Source organism: Musca domestica, unplaced genomic scaffold, assembly GCF_030504385.1.
Source record: "Musca domestica strain aabys unplaced genomic scaffold, Musca_domestica.polishedcontigs.V.1.1 4, whole genome shotgun sequence".
Classification (NCBI taxonomy): domain Eukaryota; kingdom Metazoa; phylum Arthropoda; class Insecta; order Diptera; family Muscidae; genus Musca; species Musca domestica.
Window position 1 is genome coordinate 2,332,887 of NW_026712328.1, and position 23,556 is coordinate 2,356,442.

Consider the following 23,556-nt stretch of genomic DNA (forward strand, 5'->3'; position numbering starts at 1 on the left):
CATTTGATTTGCAAAAGGTTTCATTACCTTTTGCAACGGAAATGAAACCTTTTGCATTTTATGTGAAACCGTTTGTAACCGAAATGAAACTTTTTGCAAATCAAATGAAACTTTTAGATTTATAGAAATAAATATAACAAACCTTTTTTATTTTTAGTAGGTTCTAAATTAAATCAAGTAATTATAACTAATATAGAGTTAATGAGGAATTTTTATTGATAATAAAAATCTATATCTTTTATTATTTCTGAAATTTTCAATTATTGTAATTACAAATTGCCCTTTATTGATTTGATATAAAATATTTCCATATTATATATTCTTAATACTTAACGTTAAGAAGAGAAATTGAAACAAATGTTGGCCTTTATTACTAAATTGTATGGGCAGGACTGAAATGTAAATTTAAGCATTACTATAAAGTTTTACAGTTATACATATTTTAATAATCTCACCTAAAGGATTCCCGATTCGCAACTTGTTTGACTTTTAACAGCAGATCCATTATGGAGATAGAGCAGTCTTGTTATGTGGGCTATTGGATGGTTCGCTTCATCACGTACACAATGTAACACCCTGTTGAAAATCCCGATATCATATTCAATACCAAACATTTTAGACACAATACAATATTGTGCCAAATTTCAAATCTATACATCAAATTTCATATAAATATCGTAAATACGACAAACAGACAGCTGAACATTATTAAATCAACTTAGATCATGATTGTACATACATTTTGGGATCTATGATGAATATTTAGAGGTGTTACAAACGGAATGACAAATTTAATATACCCGCCTTTTCATAAAGGAGGTTATAACAAGGTATAAAATTCGGGTCTTTAGGAGAAAAGACCTTGAATAAACATTCTTTTAATTTTTCCGAATCTACACTTGCGTTTTATAGCATCGTGTGATACACTGCAAATTAAAGAAATATTATTATAAAAATATAGATATTAGTAATCAATTAAAATTCCTCTTTAACTATAGCATTTTCTGATTAAATGAAACCTTTTGCAACTGAAGTGAAATTTTTGCAGCGGAAATCAAACCTTTTGCAGTGGGAATGAAACCTTTGGAGGGGAAATGAAACCTTTTGCAGCGGAAATTAAACGTTTTGCAACCGAAATTAAACATTTTACAACCGAAATGAAACTTTAAGATTTGTAGAACGAAAAATAACAAACCATTTTTATTTTTTAGTAGGTTTAAAATTACATCAGTTAGTTATAACTAATGTATAATTAGGGAGGATTTTTTATTGTTTATTAGTCTCTATGTTTTTATAATATTATTTCTTAAATTTTCAGCTTCCATTGAACGCAAGTGTAGATGCAGAAAGATAAAAAAAGTTTTTCAAGGTTCAATTTGAAATGAAAATTTTTGCAGCGGAAATGAAACCTCTTGCAGTGGAAATGAAACCTTTTGCAGCGAAAATGAAACCTTTTGCAAAGCTGAAAATGTAAGAAATAATATTATAAAAACATAGATATTAATAAGCGATAAAAAATTTCACTTTAACTATATATTAATTATAATTAGTTAAATGACTTTAACTATATATTAATTATAATTAGTTGATTTAATTTTAAACCTTTTCACTGCGAATTTCAGATCATTAAGCTCGTCTCGAAAGAGAAATCAAACACTAAAATAAAAATGTTTTGTAATTTTTCCTTCAATAAATGTAAAAGTTTCATTTGGTTTGTTCATTTCATATATATATATATCATATATATATATATATATATATATATATATATATATATATATATATATATATATATATATATATATATATATATATATATATATATATATATATAATTTTTCCTTCCGAATCTACACTTGCGTTTTATAGCGTTTTTATAGCAATATAGATATTAGTAATCAATTAAAATTCCTCTTTAACTATAACAATTTTTGCAGCGGAAATGAAACCTTTTGCTTCTCAAAGACGAATTATGTACACCTAAATTCACATTATTAGATTGGCCTACGTTGTTTTCACTTAGGTCTTTAGATGGGACCATGTTTTATCATAACTTAGAATCATCTATATCACAAAATATTCCAAAAACCGCAGCTTTTAAGAATGTTGGTCCTCCGTGGAATGAAATGCTTTCAAATCCCAAATCCTCCTACGGTTTTATAAATAATAAGCGCCGATATAATGGATTTCCAAAAACGTTAAAATTTTGTCACATTGCAGAGGATGATATTGAAATCTCAAATATTTTGGCACCTTTTTTTGAAACTACATATTCCACGAAATCGCACAACGATAATTTCCTATACATTACTTAGTTTCAGAATTTTCATCAATTCATGTTCCCAGTTTCAAAGTACAGACTGTGTTAAATAACTTAAAGGTGCTCAAAAGTACGACTGTTCCCGGCCCTGATGGAATTCCAGCATGTATACTAAAAACTTGTGCCGAAAATTTAGCATTGCCTCTCTGTATGTTGTTTAATAAATCGTTAGGTTCTAGTTATTTTCTTGAATTGTGGAAGGAATCCTATATTGTGCCCTTTTGAATCAGGTAATAGAATTGATGTCACAAATTACTGAGGTATTGCAAAGCTTAATGCCATACTAAAACTTTTTGAAAAGTTAGTTACTGATATAATATAATTTCAAGTATCGTCTATTGTATCAAAATTTTAGCATGGTTTTAGAAAGCATCGCTCAACTGTTACAAACATTTTGGAACTTACTACTGTTGTAAATGAAGGATTTGAATGAAATGCCAAACAGACTGTGTTTATACTGATTTCAGTAAGGCATTCGATAAAGTAAACCATAATTTATTGTTATTTAAGTTGCATAACATGGGTTTTAGTGCCTCATTATTAGATTGGATAAAATCTTATTTAACAGGAAGACCACAAAGGGTGAAATATGGCAACATAATTTCGAATAAAATTAATTTAAGTTCTGGTGTACCACAGGGAAGCTGTTCTCTTTACACTATTTATAAACGACTTACCTAACGTAATATGCCATTCTAAAGTCCTAATGTATGCGGATGACGTAGAAATATTTCTTCCATTTAGTGCTGAATCGAATCAACAGCTTTTACAGTCCGATCTCAACAACTTTTACCAGTGGTGTATAGATAATCTTTTGGAATTAAACATTAAAAAATGCAAACATGTGTCATTTTTTAGAGTTAAGAAGATCGCGTCGAGTTACTATTTTAATAATTGTCTAATCGACTCTGTAACATGTATGAATGATTTTGGAATCTATTTGGATCATAGACTTGACTTCCGAGAGCATATTTCTTTGACTATTAATAAAGCATAAAAAAGTTTGGAGTAAAGAATTCTTGGATCCATTAGTTTGTAAACAACTTTATATTTCTTTTGTGCGCTGCATTTTAAGGTAAGGTCACATTGGGCAAATATTTGACGAAAAATGTCAAATATTTCTTTGTCACAATCTGACCAACAAATATTATTTGACGGCAAATACAAAAACAGCTGATTTTGGGAAAACAAAGTTATTTGCCGGGAAACAAAAATTTGACCAGTGTGTCCATTATTATTAATTACAATTATTTTCCTCATTTTTTGTCAAACATTTATTTGACGTTGCAAATGTTTTGTAAGGTCAAACAAGGAAAAATATCGGTTTAAAACATTGTCGCACCATTTTTCTTTAAGAAAAGAAGCATTTGTAACATGATGTTTAATGAATATAATGACAAACAAATGCAATAAGTAGTTTTGTTGGTTTGGTATTTTTGAATTAATTAACAAAGCCCACCAAAGTGAGTAGTAGGTCCAGATTTCTTCTCAGAATAATTTTCTATATCTATATATATTTATATATAAAATGTTAATATATGGTTGTTCCAGAATTGCATGAATGTAAATATTTTTACTACGACAACCGATTTTGCCTTTATGATATCGAAGAAAATTGCAAAACTAGTCGATTCTTGCAGGTTCTGGAATAGCCCAATAATTGAACACAACAGCATACTACTCTACTATGAATTTTATGCACCATGATTTATATGCATACTTATACGCGTGCATATAAATATACAAAAATGCAAAAAAAAGTTGTTCTGGCAAGGCATTTATTTCACAACAGCCGGTCTTTTGTTTCCCTTCTCCAAAATAAATTACACCCGAAACTCTTTTTATTTATGTCTCTCTTCCACTCTCTCTGTCTATTTCTCTCGGCCAAATAAACTTATGTTTCCTCAGAGTTTGATTAAACAATTTCATGGGGAAAATATATTTTATGAATGTGAACATGTGTCAAACATGTTTTCCCATAGCACTGTTATATATATATATATATATATATATATATATATATATATATATATATATATATATATATATATATATATATATATATATATATATATATATATATATATATATATATTCATATAACATGAAACAAATCAAATGAAACTTTTACATTTATTGAAGGAAAAATTACAAAACAGTTTTATTTTTAGTAGGTTTAAAATTAAATCAACTAATTATAATTAATATATAGTTAAAGTCATTCAACTAATTATAATTAATATATAGTTAAAGTGGAATTTTTATCGCTTATTAATATCTATATATATTATTTCTTAAATTTTCAGCTTTGCAAAAGGTTTCATTTTCGCTGCAAAAGGTTTCATTTCCACTGCAAGAGGTTTCATTTCCACTGCAAAAGTTTTCATTTCCGCTGCAGTTTCATTTCAAATTGAACCTTGAAAAACTTTTTTTATCTTTCTGCATCTACACTTGCGTTTTATGGAAGCTGAAAATTTAAGAAATTATATTATAAAAACATAGAGTCTAATAAACAATAAAAAATCATCCTCACATTGATGTAATTTTAAACCTACTAACAAATATAAATGGTTTGTTATTTTTCGTTCTACAAATCTTAAAGTTTCATTTCGGTTGTAAAAGGTTTAATTTCGGTTGCAAAACGTATCATTCCCACTGCAAAAGTTTTGATTTCCGCTGCAAAAATTTCACTTCAGTTGCAAAAGGTTTCATTTGTTATTGATTTTGAACCAACGTAGAGATTTATTAAATAAATGAAAAAATTTTCATTGAGTTTCATTATTGTAAAATTAACAAAATTGTTCATTAATATAATGAAAATTCTTTATTGATTTATATATATATATATATATATATATATACATATATATATATATATATATATATATATATATATATATATATATATATATATATATATATATATATATATATATATATATATATATATATATATATATATATATATATATATATATATATATATATATATATATATAAATATATATATATATATATATATATATATATATATTTATATTTATATGCATTTGAAAAGCAAATTCGTTTCTATTTAATTATTTTTAAGGATTTTTTTAATTGAAACATTTAATTTAAAGTTATATAACAATATATAAAATAAATAAAAACTATACCATATATGTACTGAATTCAAAATTTTTAATTAATAAGATTTTAATCACACATTACATTTATACTAATAATAAAATAAAGTATTTGAAAAAAAAAAGGTTTTTTAATCCCCAAACTAGAAATTTGTATGAACATTTTTAGAATCTGTGAGAATCATTGCTTTCAGGAATAGTTTTATTCCATTAATGAAGAAGTTTCATTTCATTTAAGCAGATATTTCACTGCACTAATGAAAGCGTGTAATGTCAGTAATGTTGAAGTTTCACTGTATTCATGAAAGTTTTTCATTTCATGAACGAATGTTTTTCATTGCAATACGAAAGTTTTTCATTTTGTTAATGGATGTTTTTCGCTGCATTAATGAATATCTTTCATTATATTAATGAAGAAATGCCATTGCATTAATGAATTTGTTTCACTAAATCAATAAAGAATTTTCATTATATTAATGAACAATTTTGTTAATTTTACATTAATGAAACTCAATGAACATTTTTTCATTTATTTAATAAATCTCTACATTGGTTCAAAATCAATAACAAATTTCATTGACGGAACGTAGGAATTCATTTATGGTACGAAGCTTTAGAAATGATTAGTTTCATGGAAAACGAACAACACCTTCAACATTTAACCAATGTAACTCTTCAAATCTTATTTGTAAGTTTTACTATTATTTTCCATGCTTATCTAACGACACCCAATTGCAAAATATTTTCTTAATCTTTGCAATAAAAACTGATGACCTGAAAACAAGAAAAAAGGCGTGTTTAGCACCAATTATTAATCAGATGATTACATTAGAAGTTAATGGATTGGAAATTAATTTATCTGACGGTCAAAAATATAACCCCCATTTCATTCCTGTTCTAATTTTGGGAGATAATCTTAACAGTTTGATGGGATGTAATACGACATTTAATTGGACATTTTGCCGTTTTTGTTCAATAAGTAAAACTTTAAGTGAAACTTCACCCACAGATTTACTTTTATTGCGTCGTACCAAGGATAATTACAATGAACAACTTGACCAAGAAAATCCCAAAGAAACTGGTATTGTGCAGAAATGTTTTTTCAATCGAATACGTTCGTTCAACGTGATCGATAATTTAAGCGTCGATGCTATGCACGATTTTCTAGAAGGTATTTGTCACTACGATATGTGTAAATCTATTTTGTATTTTATAAATGAAAAGAAATACTTTACATTCGAAATTTGAAACAATATAAAAAAAAAGTTTGAATATGGTGAAGTAGAAATAGGGAACATTTTTCAAGATATATCCATAAATCACTTAAAACGAAATCGGTTACGAATATCTGCTCGTGAAATGTTAATGTTTGTTCTTTATTTTCCAATAATGGTCGTTGATATGGTCCCTGAAGATGACGAAGTTTGGCAATTTATTCATAAACTTATAAATATAATAGATTCAATATTACTTTTCGAAATATGCGAATTATCTATCGAGTCATTTAAAACTGATATCGAAGAACATAACAAAAGGTACCTACGTCTCTTCAAAGATAATTTAAAGCCTAAATTTCATATGCTAACTCATTTCCCTGAAGTAATGGCTGCATGCAGTCCGGTTCGTAAATTTTGGAGCTTGCATTATGAAGCCAAACACCGTATTATCAAACTATATACTCATGCAACTACTTCCAGGCGGAATTTAAGCATTTCAATAGCAAAAAATACAACCTTTATTTTGCCAATTATTTGCTTTCACAAACTGAAAGTCCAAATATTCAATGCTCTAAAAATGATATTTCCACAACTAATAGCTTCAAAAATTATATGTCATTTATTGTCCTTGTATGAAAAAGTATTGTATAAAAAATTTATTCAAAAAATATTTTTTTTTGTAGCCACCAGAAATTTTGATTATGAATTATTTAAAATCGTTAATATTATTGTATTTGACAATTCTATAGCGTTATTTGTTCAAATAGTTAACAATTTTAAATATTTAAAGCATTATACTGCATTTCAAATTGATCCTAGTGACCTGGGAGACTTTCACGTACTTACTACGGATTCATTAGTAGGGCCTCCAATAACCCCTTTGAAAACAGCACGAGCAAAATTTATGCTTCGTGTACAAGAAACGCGCTAACTGCATGAACATTTTTTTTATTTTTTTCTTTTATAGATGTACCAGCCACTAATAGTTCAATCCACGATCTATTAAATTTTTGAAATTTAGTACATCTCACCGATTTTTATAAAGGTATTTTTTAAAATCATGATTACAAAATGTTTAATAATATTCTTTCCAACAGATGAAAATATTAGCATGGCAGTTTTAAAGATAATGAAAGAAATTTGGGTATAGAGTCATCTTTAAACACAATTTTCGAAAATGGAGAGATGAAATTGAATCTCCAATAAGCAGTTCCAGAATTGAATCGTTTTCGCAATCCGCACCGAGATCTATTCCAAGTAAATCGCCATCAGATTGTACAGAAAACATTATACAAACCACTGTACTGGACATATTGAAGGATCATAAAGTCGGTGACAGCATTATGAAAAATTATAGGAAAACGGAACAAATATCCGACAAGGAAAGAACTATTATTATTGACTTAATAGTTCATAATTTCCACAGCAAACAATTGAATATGACTTTACAAGATAGTTACCGGCTCGAAAAGGAAATTATACATTTTTTCCCACAGAAAAATGGAATACTATCGGACAGACAAGCGTCGAAAAATTTATCTAAAAAAAACAGCTATACAAATTACATCAAAATTGTCCATTCCCCTAAGTACCAGAAACAACTAATACACCACAAGAAGATGAAGGTATGTACTAAGAATACAGCTTAATATGTTAAATAAATTGTAAAAAAAAAACATCCTTTCTATTTGCAGATGAAACCGTTTTTGCTTACATAACAAGTGTCAAATATGACAATTTAACGCCTGAGCAATTTAACAAAGCGTGGAGAGTTTCATCGAAGTTCAAATTGAGGCAAATTATAGATGAAAGTAAAAATATAGCTGATATTTTAAAAAAGTGGTCACAATATAAATGCCGGACGGCTGTCAATTGGTAAGCTAACATTTTCATTTGTATAAATAGAAGGTGCGCTGATATAGCTTTATATTGTTTTTTTTTTCTCTTCAGGTTGACATCGACTTAATAAATACGGATCATCCTTAATTGAGTGGAATGACAAATTAATAAAATAAATGAAATTATAATGTTTTCTGTACAATCTGATGGCGATTTACTTGGAATAGATATCGGTGCGGATTGCGAAATCGATTCAATTCTGGAACTGCTTATTGGAGATTCAATTTCATCTCTCCATTTTTGAAAATTGTGTTTAAAGATGACTCTATCCCCAAATTTCAATTTCGGAAGTAGGTCATATAAATCTTCATGAGACATTAACTTTAAAACTGTCATGCTAATGTTTTCATCTGTTGAAAGGAATATTATTAAACATTTTGTAACCATGATTTTAAAAAATACCTTTATCGGTGAGAAAATCGGTGAGATATCTGTTTACGCGCGTATTAATAAAAGATGTTGCCGGCTTGGATGTTGGTTGAGTACTAATTTTATTTAAAAAATATTGTTCTTAAGAGCTACATATGTTATTCGAACTTAGCCTAATGCAACCTAATAATAATTCTTATCTCTTCCTTCTTAATCCAGTGATCTTCTCTACCTACTGTGTGCATAGATAAGTGCGTGCGTGGGTCACAACCTTTATTATCATAAAACTTATCGTATGCACCAGTGTACATGATCAATGAAGGTTACACATATGGATTTAATGGCTGGGAAACTCACATATGGATTTAATGGCTGGGAAACTCACATATGGATTTAATGACTTCTTGGAAATTGATAACATTGAAAATTCTATCTTAAGTACATAAAATTCATAGCAAATAAGCAATAACATTTATGACAGATCTACATTACAATTTATTATCTAAGACACTTAATTATTTTATTACTTCTTCTAAGCTAGACAAGATAAAAGAAAGATTCATGTTCATATTTTTATTAACCTTCTCCCGGCCGGCAGATACTTTATTAAACATTCGGCCTTCCTTGGAACTGAATTGCTGCTATCCGTCTCCTTATTATTATTTTCCTTATAAACTGAGTTAGCAACATTATAACTACTATGGTAACTAAAATAAATGACATGTGACCAGACCAATTATTAAATTCTAAACCTCTTAAATTTAGTTTCTGCTTCTTCAAATCGTCCACGAGCGTCTTTAGCTGGCTGATCTCATTGTGATGTTTCACCAATACGTTTCCAAGGGGTTTTATGGCTTCTTTGTCGGCTTCACTTACGTCCTTTAAAAGAATAGAGTGAAATTGAGTTGACATTTCATTTCTTACCCGATGGACCGCCACTAGAGTCACTTTGTCAATTCTAGCCGTGCAATCTGTATCAAGGTCTAGAATACCTTGTTGTGGAAGTTCTATGATGGATTGCTGCTTTTCGGAACACTTAATATGAGCCGTTGCATTCTTAAACGTCTTAAAAAGCCAATTTCCCTTTTGCCTCAGCTGTATCCAATAGGGACTGTTTTCAACTTCATCGTACCTGCAGTTTATCTCGATGCGCGGCCTCAGGGGTGACAGTTCGCAATTGTTGGTCGACGCATCTCGCCAGGGAAAATTTTCTTCGCATACAATTTTATCTCCCAATGTGTTTTTACATTCGTTCAACATGACTTGTGTCAGATAGTGGAACGAATTCAATTCAAAATTGTACACGATGTATGGCGACCTTATCCTTGCTATCAATACCGCACCGTCATGTTCAAATGGAATCTGGATTACTCTATAGAACTGCGATGACTGTCTGTTGAAAAGAGGTATCTTCAAGTCGATCACCAATTGTGTGCCGATGTACATTCCACGTCCCCTCATCAAATGTAAAACCTCCTTAAGTTCTGTACCAGAAGATTTTCCGGGTAAAACATAGTTCGTGGGCAGCTCATTTCGAATTTTAAATATTTCCGACTGCAATTTCTCCGGACTTATGAGCACAGGGTGTATATGACCATTATTGATGTCCAGTAACAGGTTAATGACTTCCTTTAGCACCTCGTCACATTCGTCTATGTATTCATGGATTTCTTTAGTTATAATAAAGAAACGAATAGATTCTCTATAAACGAAGTAATTTTCGTTCATGGTGGCGGTTATGTTATCAATTTTGCACTTTACCTCCACAAAGTGCGAATTGACTTCCTCCGTTGTTCTTTTTAGCAGATTGACCGTGGAATCAACTATCGATATCTGCTTTTTTGACAATTCTTTTAAGTCGTACTGGTTGGCTAACAGATTTCTCATATTATTTTCCATCGCCACACGATCATCGTCGTCCATCACACCAAATGCCCAATGTTGAAAAGACCCTATGAACTTCAATGGGGCTCCTCTTCTTTGCCGTTTATCATCCCTCATGAAAAGCCGATTATTCGCCTTGATTTTATTTACTTTATATTCCATATTGTTTATTACCGACCAGCACTGGTCTTCAAATGTTTGGAGCCTTGGACATATTTCTTTAGAGGCGTTGAGCAATGTGGATGCAAGATCCAGTGTTTCTAAGTACGTTTTCATTTCAAAATATACAATCATGTTCCATGAAGACGAGGCCATGTGGATTTGAGAGATTGGATCAAGATATATTGCCGTCGAACTATTTAATTCTTTTACTGATGAGGCCTTAGTCGTCATAATCAGACAAAGATTTATCATCATAGTCCATATCATAAAGGAATTTGCTGTTAATCTTGGTAACTTCTTTGTTGAGTTCACTTCGACCTCCTTTTTCTGCGTATCTTCTACCTTTTCCTCTTCAGGTCTCTCATCTTCGTGCTCTAATGGGCATAATTTATGTACTGGTCTTTTTATTTCTCCATTTTGTGTTTTCAACGTAACAACTCTCACTATTCCATCTTTGCCCGGTTGTACCTCAGTCACTCGCGCCAATGGCCAACGAGCTGGGTGAGTCTCTTCATTTCTGATCAGCACGATCTGTCCCACTTCCAGATTGCGATCTTCTTTTCTCCATTTTGGGCGATTTTGCAAAGTAGTCAAATATTCTTCTTTCCACTTTCTCCAAAAGTGGGTTTTTATTCGTAGCAGCAGTTTCCACCTGCTCACACATGCTAAACTTCCTTCATCGATCTTCGCCGGAGCTTCTAATAACGGGCGTCCAACTATGAAATGCCCTGGCGTTAAGGTGTCGATATAGTCTGTGCCGCTTCCAAGATCATGCAACGGCCTTGAGTTTAAAACTGCTTCAATTTGAGCTAGAACCGTGCTTATCTCTTCATATGTTAATTTTATCTCGCCAATGATTCTTTTAAGATGGTATTTCATTGACTTAACTGCAGCTTCCCAAATTCCTCCGAAGTGAGGAGCTGCCGGGGGGATAAAATGCCATTTTATTTGTTCATTCTCCAGATTTGGCGCTAACGTATTGTTGCTTTTTATCGCCTCTATATAATCTTTATCTAGCTGCCTTGATGCCCCGACAAAGTTCGTTCCGTTGTCGGAATATAAATCGCTTGATTTTCCTCTCCTTGCGAAGAATCTTCTCAGCGCTGCTAAAAATGCTTCTGCCGTAAGCTCGCTAACTGCCTCTAAATGCACCGCTTTCGTCACCATGCACACAAATACTGCTACGTAACCCTTCATAGACTTGGTTCCTCTCGTTTTCGAACATCGTATTTGAAACGGACCCGCGTAGTCTATTCCGCAATGTTGAAAGGGTTGACTTATATTCACTCTACTCATTGGTAGATTTCCCATTAACTGATTTTGTACTTCTCCCCTATAGCGCGTACATCGTGGACAGCACCTGACGCAGAGTTTTATTCTATTTTTGGCTCCGATTATCCAATATTTGCGCCTTAAAACATTTTCCATCAGCCGATTTCCTCCATGCAATGTTTTCATATGAGCTCTCCTTATAATATTCGCAGCTAATCGTGATTTTTGAATCAGTATTGGATGCTTTTCGTTATAGGTTAGCTCTGACCAACCCAGTCTTCCTCCTACTCGCATAACCCCATATTCGTCGAGCTGCGGATGCAATGATGCTATATTGCTTAGATGATTTATTGCTCCTGAAGTTTTTAGCTGACTAATTTCCGCCGGCCATTCAATTTCTTGGTGCATTTTGATTAAAGCAATTTCGGCCTCTTCTATTTCTTCCGCAGTTAAGTGCTCACCTTTTACCTTATTTCCTCTCAGTTTTTTAATAAATCGTAGTATATAAGCCATGACTCGTAACTGCTTCTTAAATGATGACAACTTCATAAGTTGCTCATAGACGCTTTTTTCTACTGCCGCAATTCTTGTCGCTGCTGCCACTACTGTCGGATTTAACTTGGGCCATTCATTTTCATTTTTTATCAGCCATTCCGGCCCTTTCCACCATAATTGACAGTTGGTCAAAATCTCAGGAGCAACGCTTCTGGAGCCTAAGTCTGCTGGATTTTCTTTTGATCTAACGTAAGCCCATTTCGCTTTAGGGATTCGTTCCATAATTTCCACTACTCTGTTTCTAATAAATTTATCTTTATTTTTTGGGTTGTTTATCCATGCCAACGTAATCATGGAATCACTCCAAGCATAAATTGCCGCCGCTGATGATAATACTTTTTTTATTTTTTGTAGTAGTTTCGCCAAGAGGTGGGCAGCACTTAGTTCCAATTTTGGGAGGGTCTTGGTATTTTTAATAGGATTGACTTTGACTCTTCGCAGCCACGATTGCAATTAGAGAATCCACCTTTAGATAAACTACTGCCGCATATGCCTTTTCGGACGCATCAGCAAACCCGTGTAGCTCTACTCCACTGACTGGTGCTATTTGAAACCATCTTGGTATCTTCACGTTCTTTATTACGTGGAGACTATACGCAAATTTCTTCCAGTCATCACTCAATTTTCCATTCAACGGTATATCCCAATCTAATTGCTGGATCCATAACTGCTGAATAAATAGTTTTGCTGTTATGGTTACTGGTGTCAGCCAACCCAGTGGATCAAATATTTTCGCTAGACTTGATAACGCCATTCGTTTGGTCACCTTGTCGTCCTGTTTTACTTCCATACTGAATGTAAAGCAATCCATCAGTGGACTCCATTGCAATCCTAGCGTTTTCAAGCAGTTATCTTCTTGAATTTGCAATACTTCATTTTCTTCAGCCCGATTTACAGCTCTCAATATATCCGAAGAATTTGCTATCCATTTTCTTAAATGGAACCCATACATTTCCAGTTGCTGAGCTATATTCTCTTGTACTTCCATACATTCTAGTTTTGAATTCGCTCCTGTAAGTAAATCGTCCATGTAGAAATCTTCTTTTATTCTTTTGGCTATATCTTGATTCTCGCATCGATTTGCAATTTCTATCAGCGTCCTTACAGCCAAATGTCACTGTGGTGAGTTTGAATTGTTGCACTGGCTCGCTCTTGTTATTTCTCCACAGGACATATTGGTATTCTTGATCTTCTTTGTCTATGTTTATTTGTCTAAACATTTTTTCTACATCGGCTGATATGACAAATCTCCAAGTTCTCCATTTGGTAATAATATCAAATATGTCCTTTTGCAACTTTGGACCTGTATGCATAATGTCATTCAGCGACTTTCCATTTGATGTTTTCGACGATGCATCAAACACCACTCTTACTTTTGTGGTTAAGCTGGTTTCACGTATCATTGCTTGATGCGGCATATAATATTTTCCTTGTTTTCTCTCTTCTACTTTCACCATGTGTTTAGTTGTAATTAGATCATCTATTGTTTTTATGTATTCTGCTTTCAATTTCGGACATCCTTCTAATCTTTTATATGATTCTCCCAAACGTCTGTCTTCAGCAAATGGCAATCGCACTACAAATCTTCCCGCTTGATCGACTCGTGTTGTTTCCTCATATAGTTTTAGACAGTAATCATCTTCTGCTATCGTTTCTTCATCTTCAATCTCTTCTATTTCCCAAAACCGTTCTATTGTCGTCGTCGCAGCTGATCTCACGTTATTTCCTCCGGATTTCATCTGAATTGTTCCGGAAAGAATCCATCCTAGTTTTGTATTTTGTGCCACTATCTTCTCTTCATGGCGAACACCTTCTTCCAATATTTGTTGGAAAATGTCCGCGCCAATTACCAGATCGATTCTTTCAGAATTATAAAAATTTGGATCTGCTAGAGTTATGTTTTTCCATTTCTCCAAGTCGTAATGGAAATTGTTGTCGGTATGAGCTGATGCTAATTTCGACAAGACTAGTGCTTCCGTTATAATTTTATTGTTGCTGAAAAATCTCACCTCAGTCCTTGATCTTGGTAATTGTAGCAACTGCGCCGCATCTTCGGATACAGAAGTTATCTGTGATCCTTGATCTATCAAGGCTCTTAAAGTGATATATTCTCCATACCAAGATTTGACTCGAACTTGAGCTGTAGCAAGAAGAACATTTGTTGTTGCATGTGTGGTCATGGATTTTGTGTTGCTTGTTTTTTCCAAGTGGACTAATGTGTTATGCTGTAATCCACACTTCTGGCATTTGGAATCACTCAGGCATCTTTTGTCTTTCGAGTGCTTAATACATCTGAGGCACATTTGGGCTGCTTTCACCCAACTAAATCTATCGTTTGCCGGTTGTGCCGCAAATTTTCTACAAGCCGCAACTTCATGTCCAATCAGCTTACAAAACCTGCATTGCCTCTTTTCCAACCCTCCGGATTTATCTTGATTTTAATACGTTGCTGAAACAGCATATTTTTTGCTCGTTGATGCTTCCAAGGCCTGGTATTGCTGTTCTAAGAAGTCCATTACATCTTCAAGTTTTTGGATCTCCTTTGATTTTTTGACGTTGTGCTCATATTGAATGAGTCCATCTTTATCCAATTTCCTTATTATTATTCTGGCTATTATAGGGTCCGCATGTTCCAACGGTATACCCATTGCTCTCAACGCATGTATGCTTTCGTTAACGCTATCTACCAAATTTCGTATGCTTGCTGCAGATAGGCTGTTTATATTCGGGTGATCCAAAATTTTATCAATCAATTTCGTGAATAAAATTCGTTTGTTGTCATAGCGTTTTTCTAATAGTTCCCACGCTGCTCTGTAGTTTGCCTCTGTCACTTGCAAATGTTGCACCAAACGAAACGCCTCTCCTCTCAGATTAGTTTTGAGGTAGTATAACTTTTGTACCTCGGATAGTTGAGCGTTCCTATCAACCAATTTCTTAAATAAATCGTGGAAGGAACTCCATTCCTCCATATTTCTATTGAAACATGGAATCTGTATTCTTTTTAACTCCACTGCCTGAGATTCTTCTTTTAGGCCACCTATCTTTAAAATAATATTATTTATTTTCGTATTCATTTTCCTTTCAATATCTTCCAATTCATCATCCACTTCTTCCATTCCATGTTCTGTTGTTAATTCTAAATGCAGTCGTTTTATGTCGTCGAATTGCTTTTCCCATGAAACCTTCATATTTTCCAGAGCATATTTACTTACTCCTGAAATATCTTCTTCTATGGAGTCTGAAAGCTTCAGGATCTTTCTTCTGAATTGGGAAAGCACTGCATTTTTCTTATCACTGCTAGCATGAGTGGTTACAATGGTTAGTTTTCCATCTCCTTCTTCGCCTTCTTTATTATTTCCATATGGATGTTGAAACTGCAGCATCTGCCTCATTTGCTCTTGTATAGATTTCTGCATTTGTTCCTGTTGTATCTTCATTTGCTCTTGTTGTTTTTGCCATTGATCCTGCTGCAATTTAAACTGGCTTAGCATACTCTCCTGTAACGCTCGAAATTGTTGCTCCATTGCCTCATTGTTATTCTCGGGGTTCTTTACTGCCCCAAGATTTTCGAGCGCTTCTACTTTCCGACGGCCCTGTTCCACTATTCCCATCGTAATAGCTCTCAATTCTGCCCCATATGTTCTCTTTAAAATATGGCTCATCTTTTTGTTCATATAATTCTAATTTCGCTTGATTTGTCCTGGCTTCCTGCATTTTGTTCTCCAGCGACTTTGAATTTGCTTCTAAAGCAACCTTCCTAGTCGTTCCCGATTTCAGCTTCTCTGAAATCTCTAATATTTCCTTGAGGATTTGATTTTGGCTTTTATATAAGGTATATCTTTCTGCTGACATTTTTATTTGCTTCTTTGGATTAATAATTGGTTTACTTTAATATTTGCCTTTAGGCCTCTCGGATTTCTTAAATTTATTTCGTCTTAAAGTCTTTTTGACTAATTTCTCTTTCTACAGTTTATTATTCTTTAATAGTTTTACCTTTATTGATTAAATCTCTTCTGTTTCCAATTTTCCGCTATATTCTAATTTCTTAGCCTCTTTGGCTTTTTAATTTTATGATTTTTTTTTCACTATAATATTTTTTTTCTATTGGATAATAGCCTTGTTTCTTAATTCTTCACTATTTTCTCTGTTTTTTTTGTATAATATTCTTTTCACTGTAACTTTCACAATTATTTTTTTCAAATAGAATTCATTCTTAAATTATATATTCTTTTTTTTTTTGGATAATATTCTTTTCAATGTGACTTTCACAATTATTTTTTCAAATAGAATTCTTTCTTAAATTAGATTTTTTTTTTTGATGTGCACACTTTTCCGGTCACTGATTCTTTTTTCTCTTTCGAAGGACCACTGTTTACGCGCGTATTAATAAAAGATGTTGCCGGCTTGGATGTTGGTTGAGTACTAATTTTATTTAAAAAAAATATTGTCCTTAAGAGCTACATATGTTATTCGAACTTAGCCTAATGCAACCTAATAATAATTCTTATCTCTTCCTTCTTAATCCAGTGATCTTCTCTACCTACTGTGTGCATAGATAAGTGCGTGCGTGGGTCACAACCTTTATTATCATACAACTTATCGTATGCACCAGTGTACATGATCAATGAAGGTTACACATATGGATTTAATGGCTGGGAAACTCACATATGGATTTAATGACTTCTTGGAAATTGATAACATTGAAAATTCTATCTTAAGTACATAAAATTCATAGCAAATAAGCAATAACATTAATGACAGATCTATATTACAATTTTTTAACTAAGACACTTAATCATTTTATTACTTCTTCTAAGCTAGACAAGATAAAAGAAAGATTCATGTTCATATTTTTATGAACAATATCTTTTATTTATAATAAGTATTAACAATACAATTAAATATAATAAAATAAATAAAATTATAACAAATTTTAATTATAAAAAGGATATATACACTTTAATTTCAAAAGCTTTATAACATAAGTATTAATTTGTATTTGAAATGAAATAGTTATATAAGTTATATATGTTATTAAACAAATTTTTAAAATAATTGAATAGAAATTAGTTTGTATTTCAAATGCATATATATATATATATATATATATATATATATATATATATGCATTTGAAAAGCGTTTCAAAAGCGTTTCTACTCAAATATTTTATTTATTTTTTTTTGAAACATTTAATTTAAAGTTATATAACAATATATAAAATAAATAAAAACTATATGATATATGTACTGAATTCAAAATTTTTAATTAATAAGATTTTAATTACACATTACATTGATAATAATAAAATAAAGTATTTGAAAAAAAAAACGTTTTTATTCCCCAAAGTAGAAATTTGTATGAACTTTTTTAGAATCTGTGAACTTTTTTCATTGCTTTCAGGAATAGTTTTATTCCATTAATGAAGAAGTTTCATTTCAGCAGATATCTCACTGCACTAATGAAAGCGTATCATGTCATTAACGTAGAAGTTACAGTGTATTAATGAAAGTTTTTCATTTCATGAACGAATGTTTTTCATTGTAATGAATATCTTTCATTGTATTAATGAAGAAATGCCATTGCATTAATGAACAATTTTGTTAATTTTACATTTATGAAAGAACTTTTGCATTATTTTTATATTGTTTATTTTTACATTAATAAATATATATATATATATATATATATATATATATATATATATATATATATATATATATATATATACATTGACCCTTTTTTGGGGAGGTTCCAGAAGAATTGCTTCAATCTCTACCATCTATATAACAGATCTTGTGTTATTTAGATGCTTGAAATATTTAGATGCAGCAAGACTGAATGGAATCGAATGATAATTTCGCGTTTTATCAGGTTCGTTGATATTCAAAAATGTTTACCCTTTGTGGGCGAGGTACCAGAAGGAGTGCACTGATATATCCTATCTTCACAGCAGATCTTGTGTTAGTAAAAATAATGTATGAGAAATGTGAAGAAACCCGGATGCTTATTTCGGATTTTACAATCGTTTTGTTTATTCAAAACTTTGACCCTTTGTGGGGGATGTACCAGAAAGAATGGTCCGATCTCTACCATCTTTTTGACAATCTTGTGTTGATGGAAATATTGGGATGTACCAAGTCTGAATGGAATCGGATGTTAATTTCCCGTTTTATGAGCTTCATGGGTATTCGAAATTATGGCCCATTGTGGGGGAGGTACCAGAAGAAGTGGACCGATATATTCTATCTTCACACCAGACTTTGGTTTAATAAAAAAATTGTGATATGCGTAATTTGAAAACAATCACATTCCCTTTTCAAATTTTATAAGAATTATAATTATTCCAAATTTTGACTCGTTGTGGGGAAGGTACTTGATGCAGTGGGCCGATATTGTCCATTTTCGTACCTAACCTAGCATTATGGTACATTGTGGGCGAGGTACCAGAAGAAGTGGACCGATATATTCTATCTTCTCACCAGACTTTGATTTAATAAAAATATTGTGATGTGTGTAATTTGAAGACAATCACATTCTTTTTCACATTTTATAAGAGTCATAATTATTCCAAATTTTGACTCGTTGTGAGGAAGGTACTTGATGCAGTGGACCGATATTGTCCATTTTTGTACCTAACCTAGCATTGATACAAATATTAGGATCATCCATTATCTGTCTGTCTACATTTTTTTTTAAATTTCGACCTATTGTGGGGGAAGTACCAGAAGGAGTGGACCGATATTGTCCATCTCCGAACTCGATCTAAGTGTGATAATAATATTACGATTTGCCAAGTTTGTACCAAATCGGATGCTACCTTCGAGAGTTATTGTGCGGACATCGCTATATCGACTCCAAATGACCTGAAACGGAGTCAAAAGACCGTTATTTCGATGAGGCACGTTTTGGCTGTATGAGTCAAATGGCTGAGGGTATAAAAAGGCTGTGCTCCATGTATTTGGCTTATGTGGCCCAGTAGTTGCAAACGCTAACGAAACGAAAAAAACCCCTCTGTAGGGGAGGTGCCAGAAGGAGTGCACTTATATATCCCATCTTTACAGCAGATCTTGTTTGTAAAATTAATGTATGAGAAATACGAAGAGGCCCCTACGCCTACTTCGGATTTTATAACCGTTTTGTTTATTCAAACATTGACCCTTTTTTGGGGATGTACCTGAAGAATTGCTTCAATCTCTACCATATATATAACAGATCTTGTGTTGCTTGAAATATTGAGATGCAGCAAATCTGAATGGAATCGAATGATAATTTCGCGTTTTATCAGGTTCGTTGATATTCAAAAATGTTTATCCTTTGTGGGCGAGGTACCAGAAGGAGTGCACTGATATATCCAGCAGATCTTGTGTTAGTAAGAATAATGTATGAGAAATATGAAGAGACCCGGATGCTTATTTCGGATTTTACAAGCGTTTTTTTTATTCAAAATTTTGACCCTTTGTGGGGGATGTACCAGAAAGAATGGTCCGATCTCTACCATCTTTTTGACAATCTTGTGTTGATGGAAATATTGGGATGTACCAAGTCTGAATGGAATCGGATGTTAATTTCCCGTTTTATGAGCTTCATGGGTATCCGAAATTATGGCCCATTGTGGGGGAGGTACCAGAAGAAGTGGACCGATATATTCTATCTTCTCACCAGACTGTGGTTTAATAAAAATATTGTGATATGTGTAATTTGAAGACAATCACATTCTTTTTCACATTTTATAAGAGTTATAATTATTCCAAACTTTGACTCGTTGTGGGGAAGGTACTTGATGCAGTGGGCCGATATTGTCCATTTTCCATTATGGCCCATTCTGGAGGAGGTACCAGAAGAAGTGGACCGATATATTCTATCTTCTCACCAGACTTTGATTTAATAAAAATATTGTGATGTGTGTAATTTGAAGACAATCACATTCTTTTTCACATTTTATAAGAGTTATAATTATTCCAAATTTTGACTCGTTGTGAGGAATGTACTTGATGCAGTGGGCCGATATTGTCCATTTTTGTACCTAACCTAGCATTGATGGAAATGTTAGGATCATCCATTATCTGTCTGTGGACCGATATTGTCCATCTCCGAACTCGATCTAAGTGTGATAATAATATTACGATGCTACCTTCGAGACTATATCGCTATATCGACTCCAAATGTCCTGAAACGGAGTCAAAAGACCGTTATTTCGATGAGGCACGTTTTGGCAGTATGAGTCAAATGGCTGAGGGTATAAAAAGGCTGTGCTCCAAGTATTTTTCTTATGTGGCCCAGTAGTTGCAAACGCTAACGAAACGTGTAAGGTAACAATATGTGCCGACATAAATAAGAACAAGTTAAAAAGCACTAAGTTCGGCCGGGCCGAACTTTTAATACCCTCCACCATTTGCAACGATTTTGGAAATTTTTAAAAAATAAAATCCTTAAAAACTTCTGTTAAAATTTTAAAAATACCGAATATAGCCGTCATATTGGGGTCTATACGACGTGGACATACATAGGCATTGCTTGTCATAAGCCATTACCATATTCAAATTGGAAACTTGAAATAAACGGTAAATAATGTAGCTAAAATCATCAAAATATCGTATATAAGGAGGTGCCGTTAAATTGGAGCTGTGCAAAGACCTGGACCAGCATAGACAGTTTTCTGTCACAGGCTGTAGCATCCATTACGAACTTCAAATACCACATTTCAAACAATTTCGGTGGGTATTGTACCTAAAATCGTCAAAATACCGAATATGGGGAGGTACTGATATATGGGGCCTATACGAAGACCTGGACCCGCACAGACAATTTTCTGTCACAGACTGTAGTTTTCATTACGAACTTCAAATACCAATTTTCAAACAATTCCGGTGAATAATGTCGCTAAAATCATCAAAATACCGAATATAGGGAGGTACCGTTATAGGGGGGCTATACGAAGACGTAGACCTGCACAGACAATTTTCTGTCTTAGGTTGTAGTATCCATTTTGAGCTTCAAGTACCAAATTTGAAACAATTCCCGTGAATAATGTCGTTAAAATCACCAAAATACCGAATATCAGGAGGTACCGTTATATGGGGGCTATACGAAAAAATGGACTTGCACAGACAATTTTCTATCTTAGACTGTAGTATTCATTACGAACTTCAAATACCAATTTTGAAACAATTCCCGTGAATAATGTCGTTAAAATCATCAAAATACCGAATATCGGGAGGTACCGTTGTATGGGGGCTATACGAAGACATGGACTTGCACAGACAATTTTCTATCTTAGACTGTAGTATTCATTACGAACTTCAAATACCAATTTTGAAACAATTCCGGTGAATAATGTCGTTAAAATCATCAAAATACCGAATATAGGGAGGTACTGATATACGGGGCCTATACGAAGACCTGGACCCGCACAGACAATTTTCTGGCACAGACTGTAGTTCCTATAACGAACTTCAAATACCAAATTTGAAACAATTCGCGTGAATAATGTCGTTAAAATCATCAAAATACCGAATATAGGGAGGTACCGTTATATGGGGGCTATATGAAAACGTGGACCTACATGGCCCATTTACGAACTTAACCTGCCTACTGGAAAAATAAACATGTGTGCAAAATTTTAGCCATCTATCTCAATTCATTCGAAAGATAGCGTGATTACAACAGACAGACGGACAGACAGACAGACGAACAGGCAGACGGACATCGCTAAATCGACTTAGAATTTTACGCTGATCAAGAATATATATACTTTGTTGGGTCTGACATGAGTATTTCGAGGAGTTACAAACGGAATGACAAAGTTAATATACCCTCCATAGTATGGTGGAGGGTATAAAAAAACCCTCTGTAGGGGAGGTGCTAAAAGGAGTGCACTGATATATCCTATCTTCACAGCAGATCTTGTGTTAGTAAAAATAATGTATGAAAAATATGAAGAGACCCGGATGCTTATTTCGGATTTTACAATCGTTTTGTTTATTCAAAACTTAGATCCTTTGTGGGGGATGTACCAGAAAGAATGGTCCGATCTCTACCATCTTTTTGACAATCTTGTGTTGATGGAAATATTGGGATGTACCAAGTCTGAATGGAATCGGATGTTAATTTCCCGTTTTATGAGCTTCATGGGTATTCGAAATTATGGCCCATTGTGGGGAAGGTACCACAAGAAGTGGACCGATATATTCTATCTGCACATCAGACTTTGGTTTAATAAAAATATTGTGATGTGCGTAATTTGAAATCAATCACATTCCTTTTTCACATTTTATAAGAATTATAATTATTCCAAACTTTGACTCGTTGTGGGGAAGGTACTTGATGCAGTGGCCCGATATTGTCCATTTTTGTACCTAGCCTAGCGTTGATGCAAATATTAGGATCATCCATTATCTGTCTGTCTAATTTTTTTTTAAATTTCAACTTTTTTGGAAGGGGGGGGGGGGGTTAACAGAAGGAGTGGACCGATATTGTCCATCTCCGAACTCGATCTAAGTGTGATAATAATATTACGATGTACCAAGTTTGGACCAAATCGGATGCTCCCTTCTAGAGTTATTGTACGGACATCGCTATATCGACTCCAAATGACCTGAAACGGAGTCAAAAGACCGTTATTTCGATGAGGCACGTTTTGGCTGCATCAGTCAAATGGCTGAGGGTATAAAAAGGCTGAGCTCCAAGTATTTCGCTCATGTAAGGAAACAATGTGTGCCGACATAAATAAGAAAAAAACTTTGAAATCGATTT

General features: G+C 32.9%; 1 protein-coding gene and 2 long non-coding RNA genes across 13 annotated transcripts in view; 1 reads left to right on the forward strand and 2 right to left on the reverse strand.

Annotated features, from left to right (window-relative positions):
- Positions 1-17,731, reverse strand: part of LOC109612007 (uncharacterized) — an 84,774-nt gene extending 67,043 nt beyond the window's left edge. For 2 of the 7 annotated variants that reach the window (XR_009343007.1, XR_009343005.1), the window contains exons 1-2: positions 16,797-17,730; positions 456-576 (exon numbers count right to left, since the gene is read on the reverse strand). This is a non-coding gene — a long non-coding RNA (uncharacterized LOC109612007). Of the gene's footprint in view, positions 1-455; positions 577-16,796 lie in introns of all 7 variants that reach the window. The other 5 variants (XR_009343008.1, XR_009343012.1, XR_009343006.1 and 2 more) reach the window with 5 other exon arrangements.
- Positions 7,540-16,803, reverse strand: LOC131804242 (uncharacterized). 5 transcript variants are annotated; one of them, XM_059126821.1, is made up of 2 exons: positions 8,964-16,803; positions 7,540-7,661 (listed from the first exon to the last, which is right to left on the reverse strand). In XM_059126821.1, exon 1 carries the CDS (start codon positions 15,104-15,106, stop codon positions 13,685-13,687), a length of 1,422 nt encoding a protein of 473 aa, XP_058982804.1. In that variant the 5' UTR covers positions 15,107-16,803; the 3' UTR covers positions 7,540-7,661; positions 8,964-13,684. The 5 variants fall into 4 exon arrangements, with proteins under 5 accessions (XP_058982804.1, XP_058982805.1, XP_058982803.1 ...); XM_059126820.1 differs by having other exon boundaries at positions 9,001-14,308; XM_059126818.1 differs by having other exon boundaries at positions 8,964-14,308.
- Positions 7,767-8,751, forward strand: LOC109612009 (uncharacterized). Its single transcript, XR_009343013.1, has 3 exons — positions 7,767-8,287; positions 8,357-8,537; positions 8,613-8,751. It is a non-coding gene; the product is annotated as an uncharacterized LOC109612009 (long non-coding RNA).
- Positions 17,732-23,556: the final 5,825 nt, after the last annotated feature.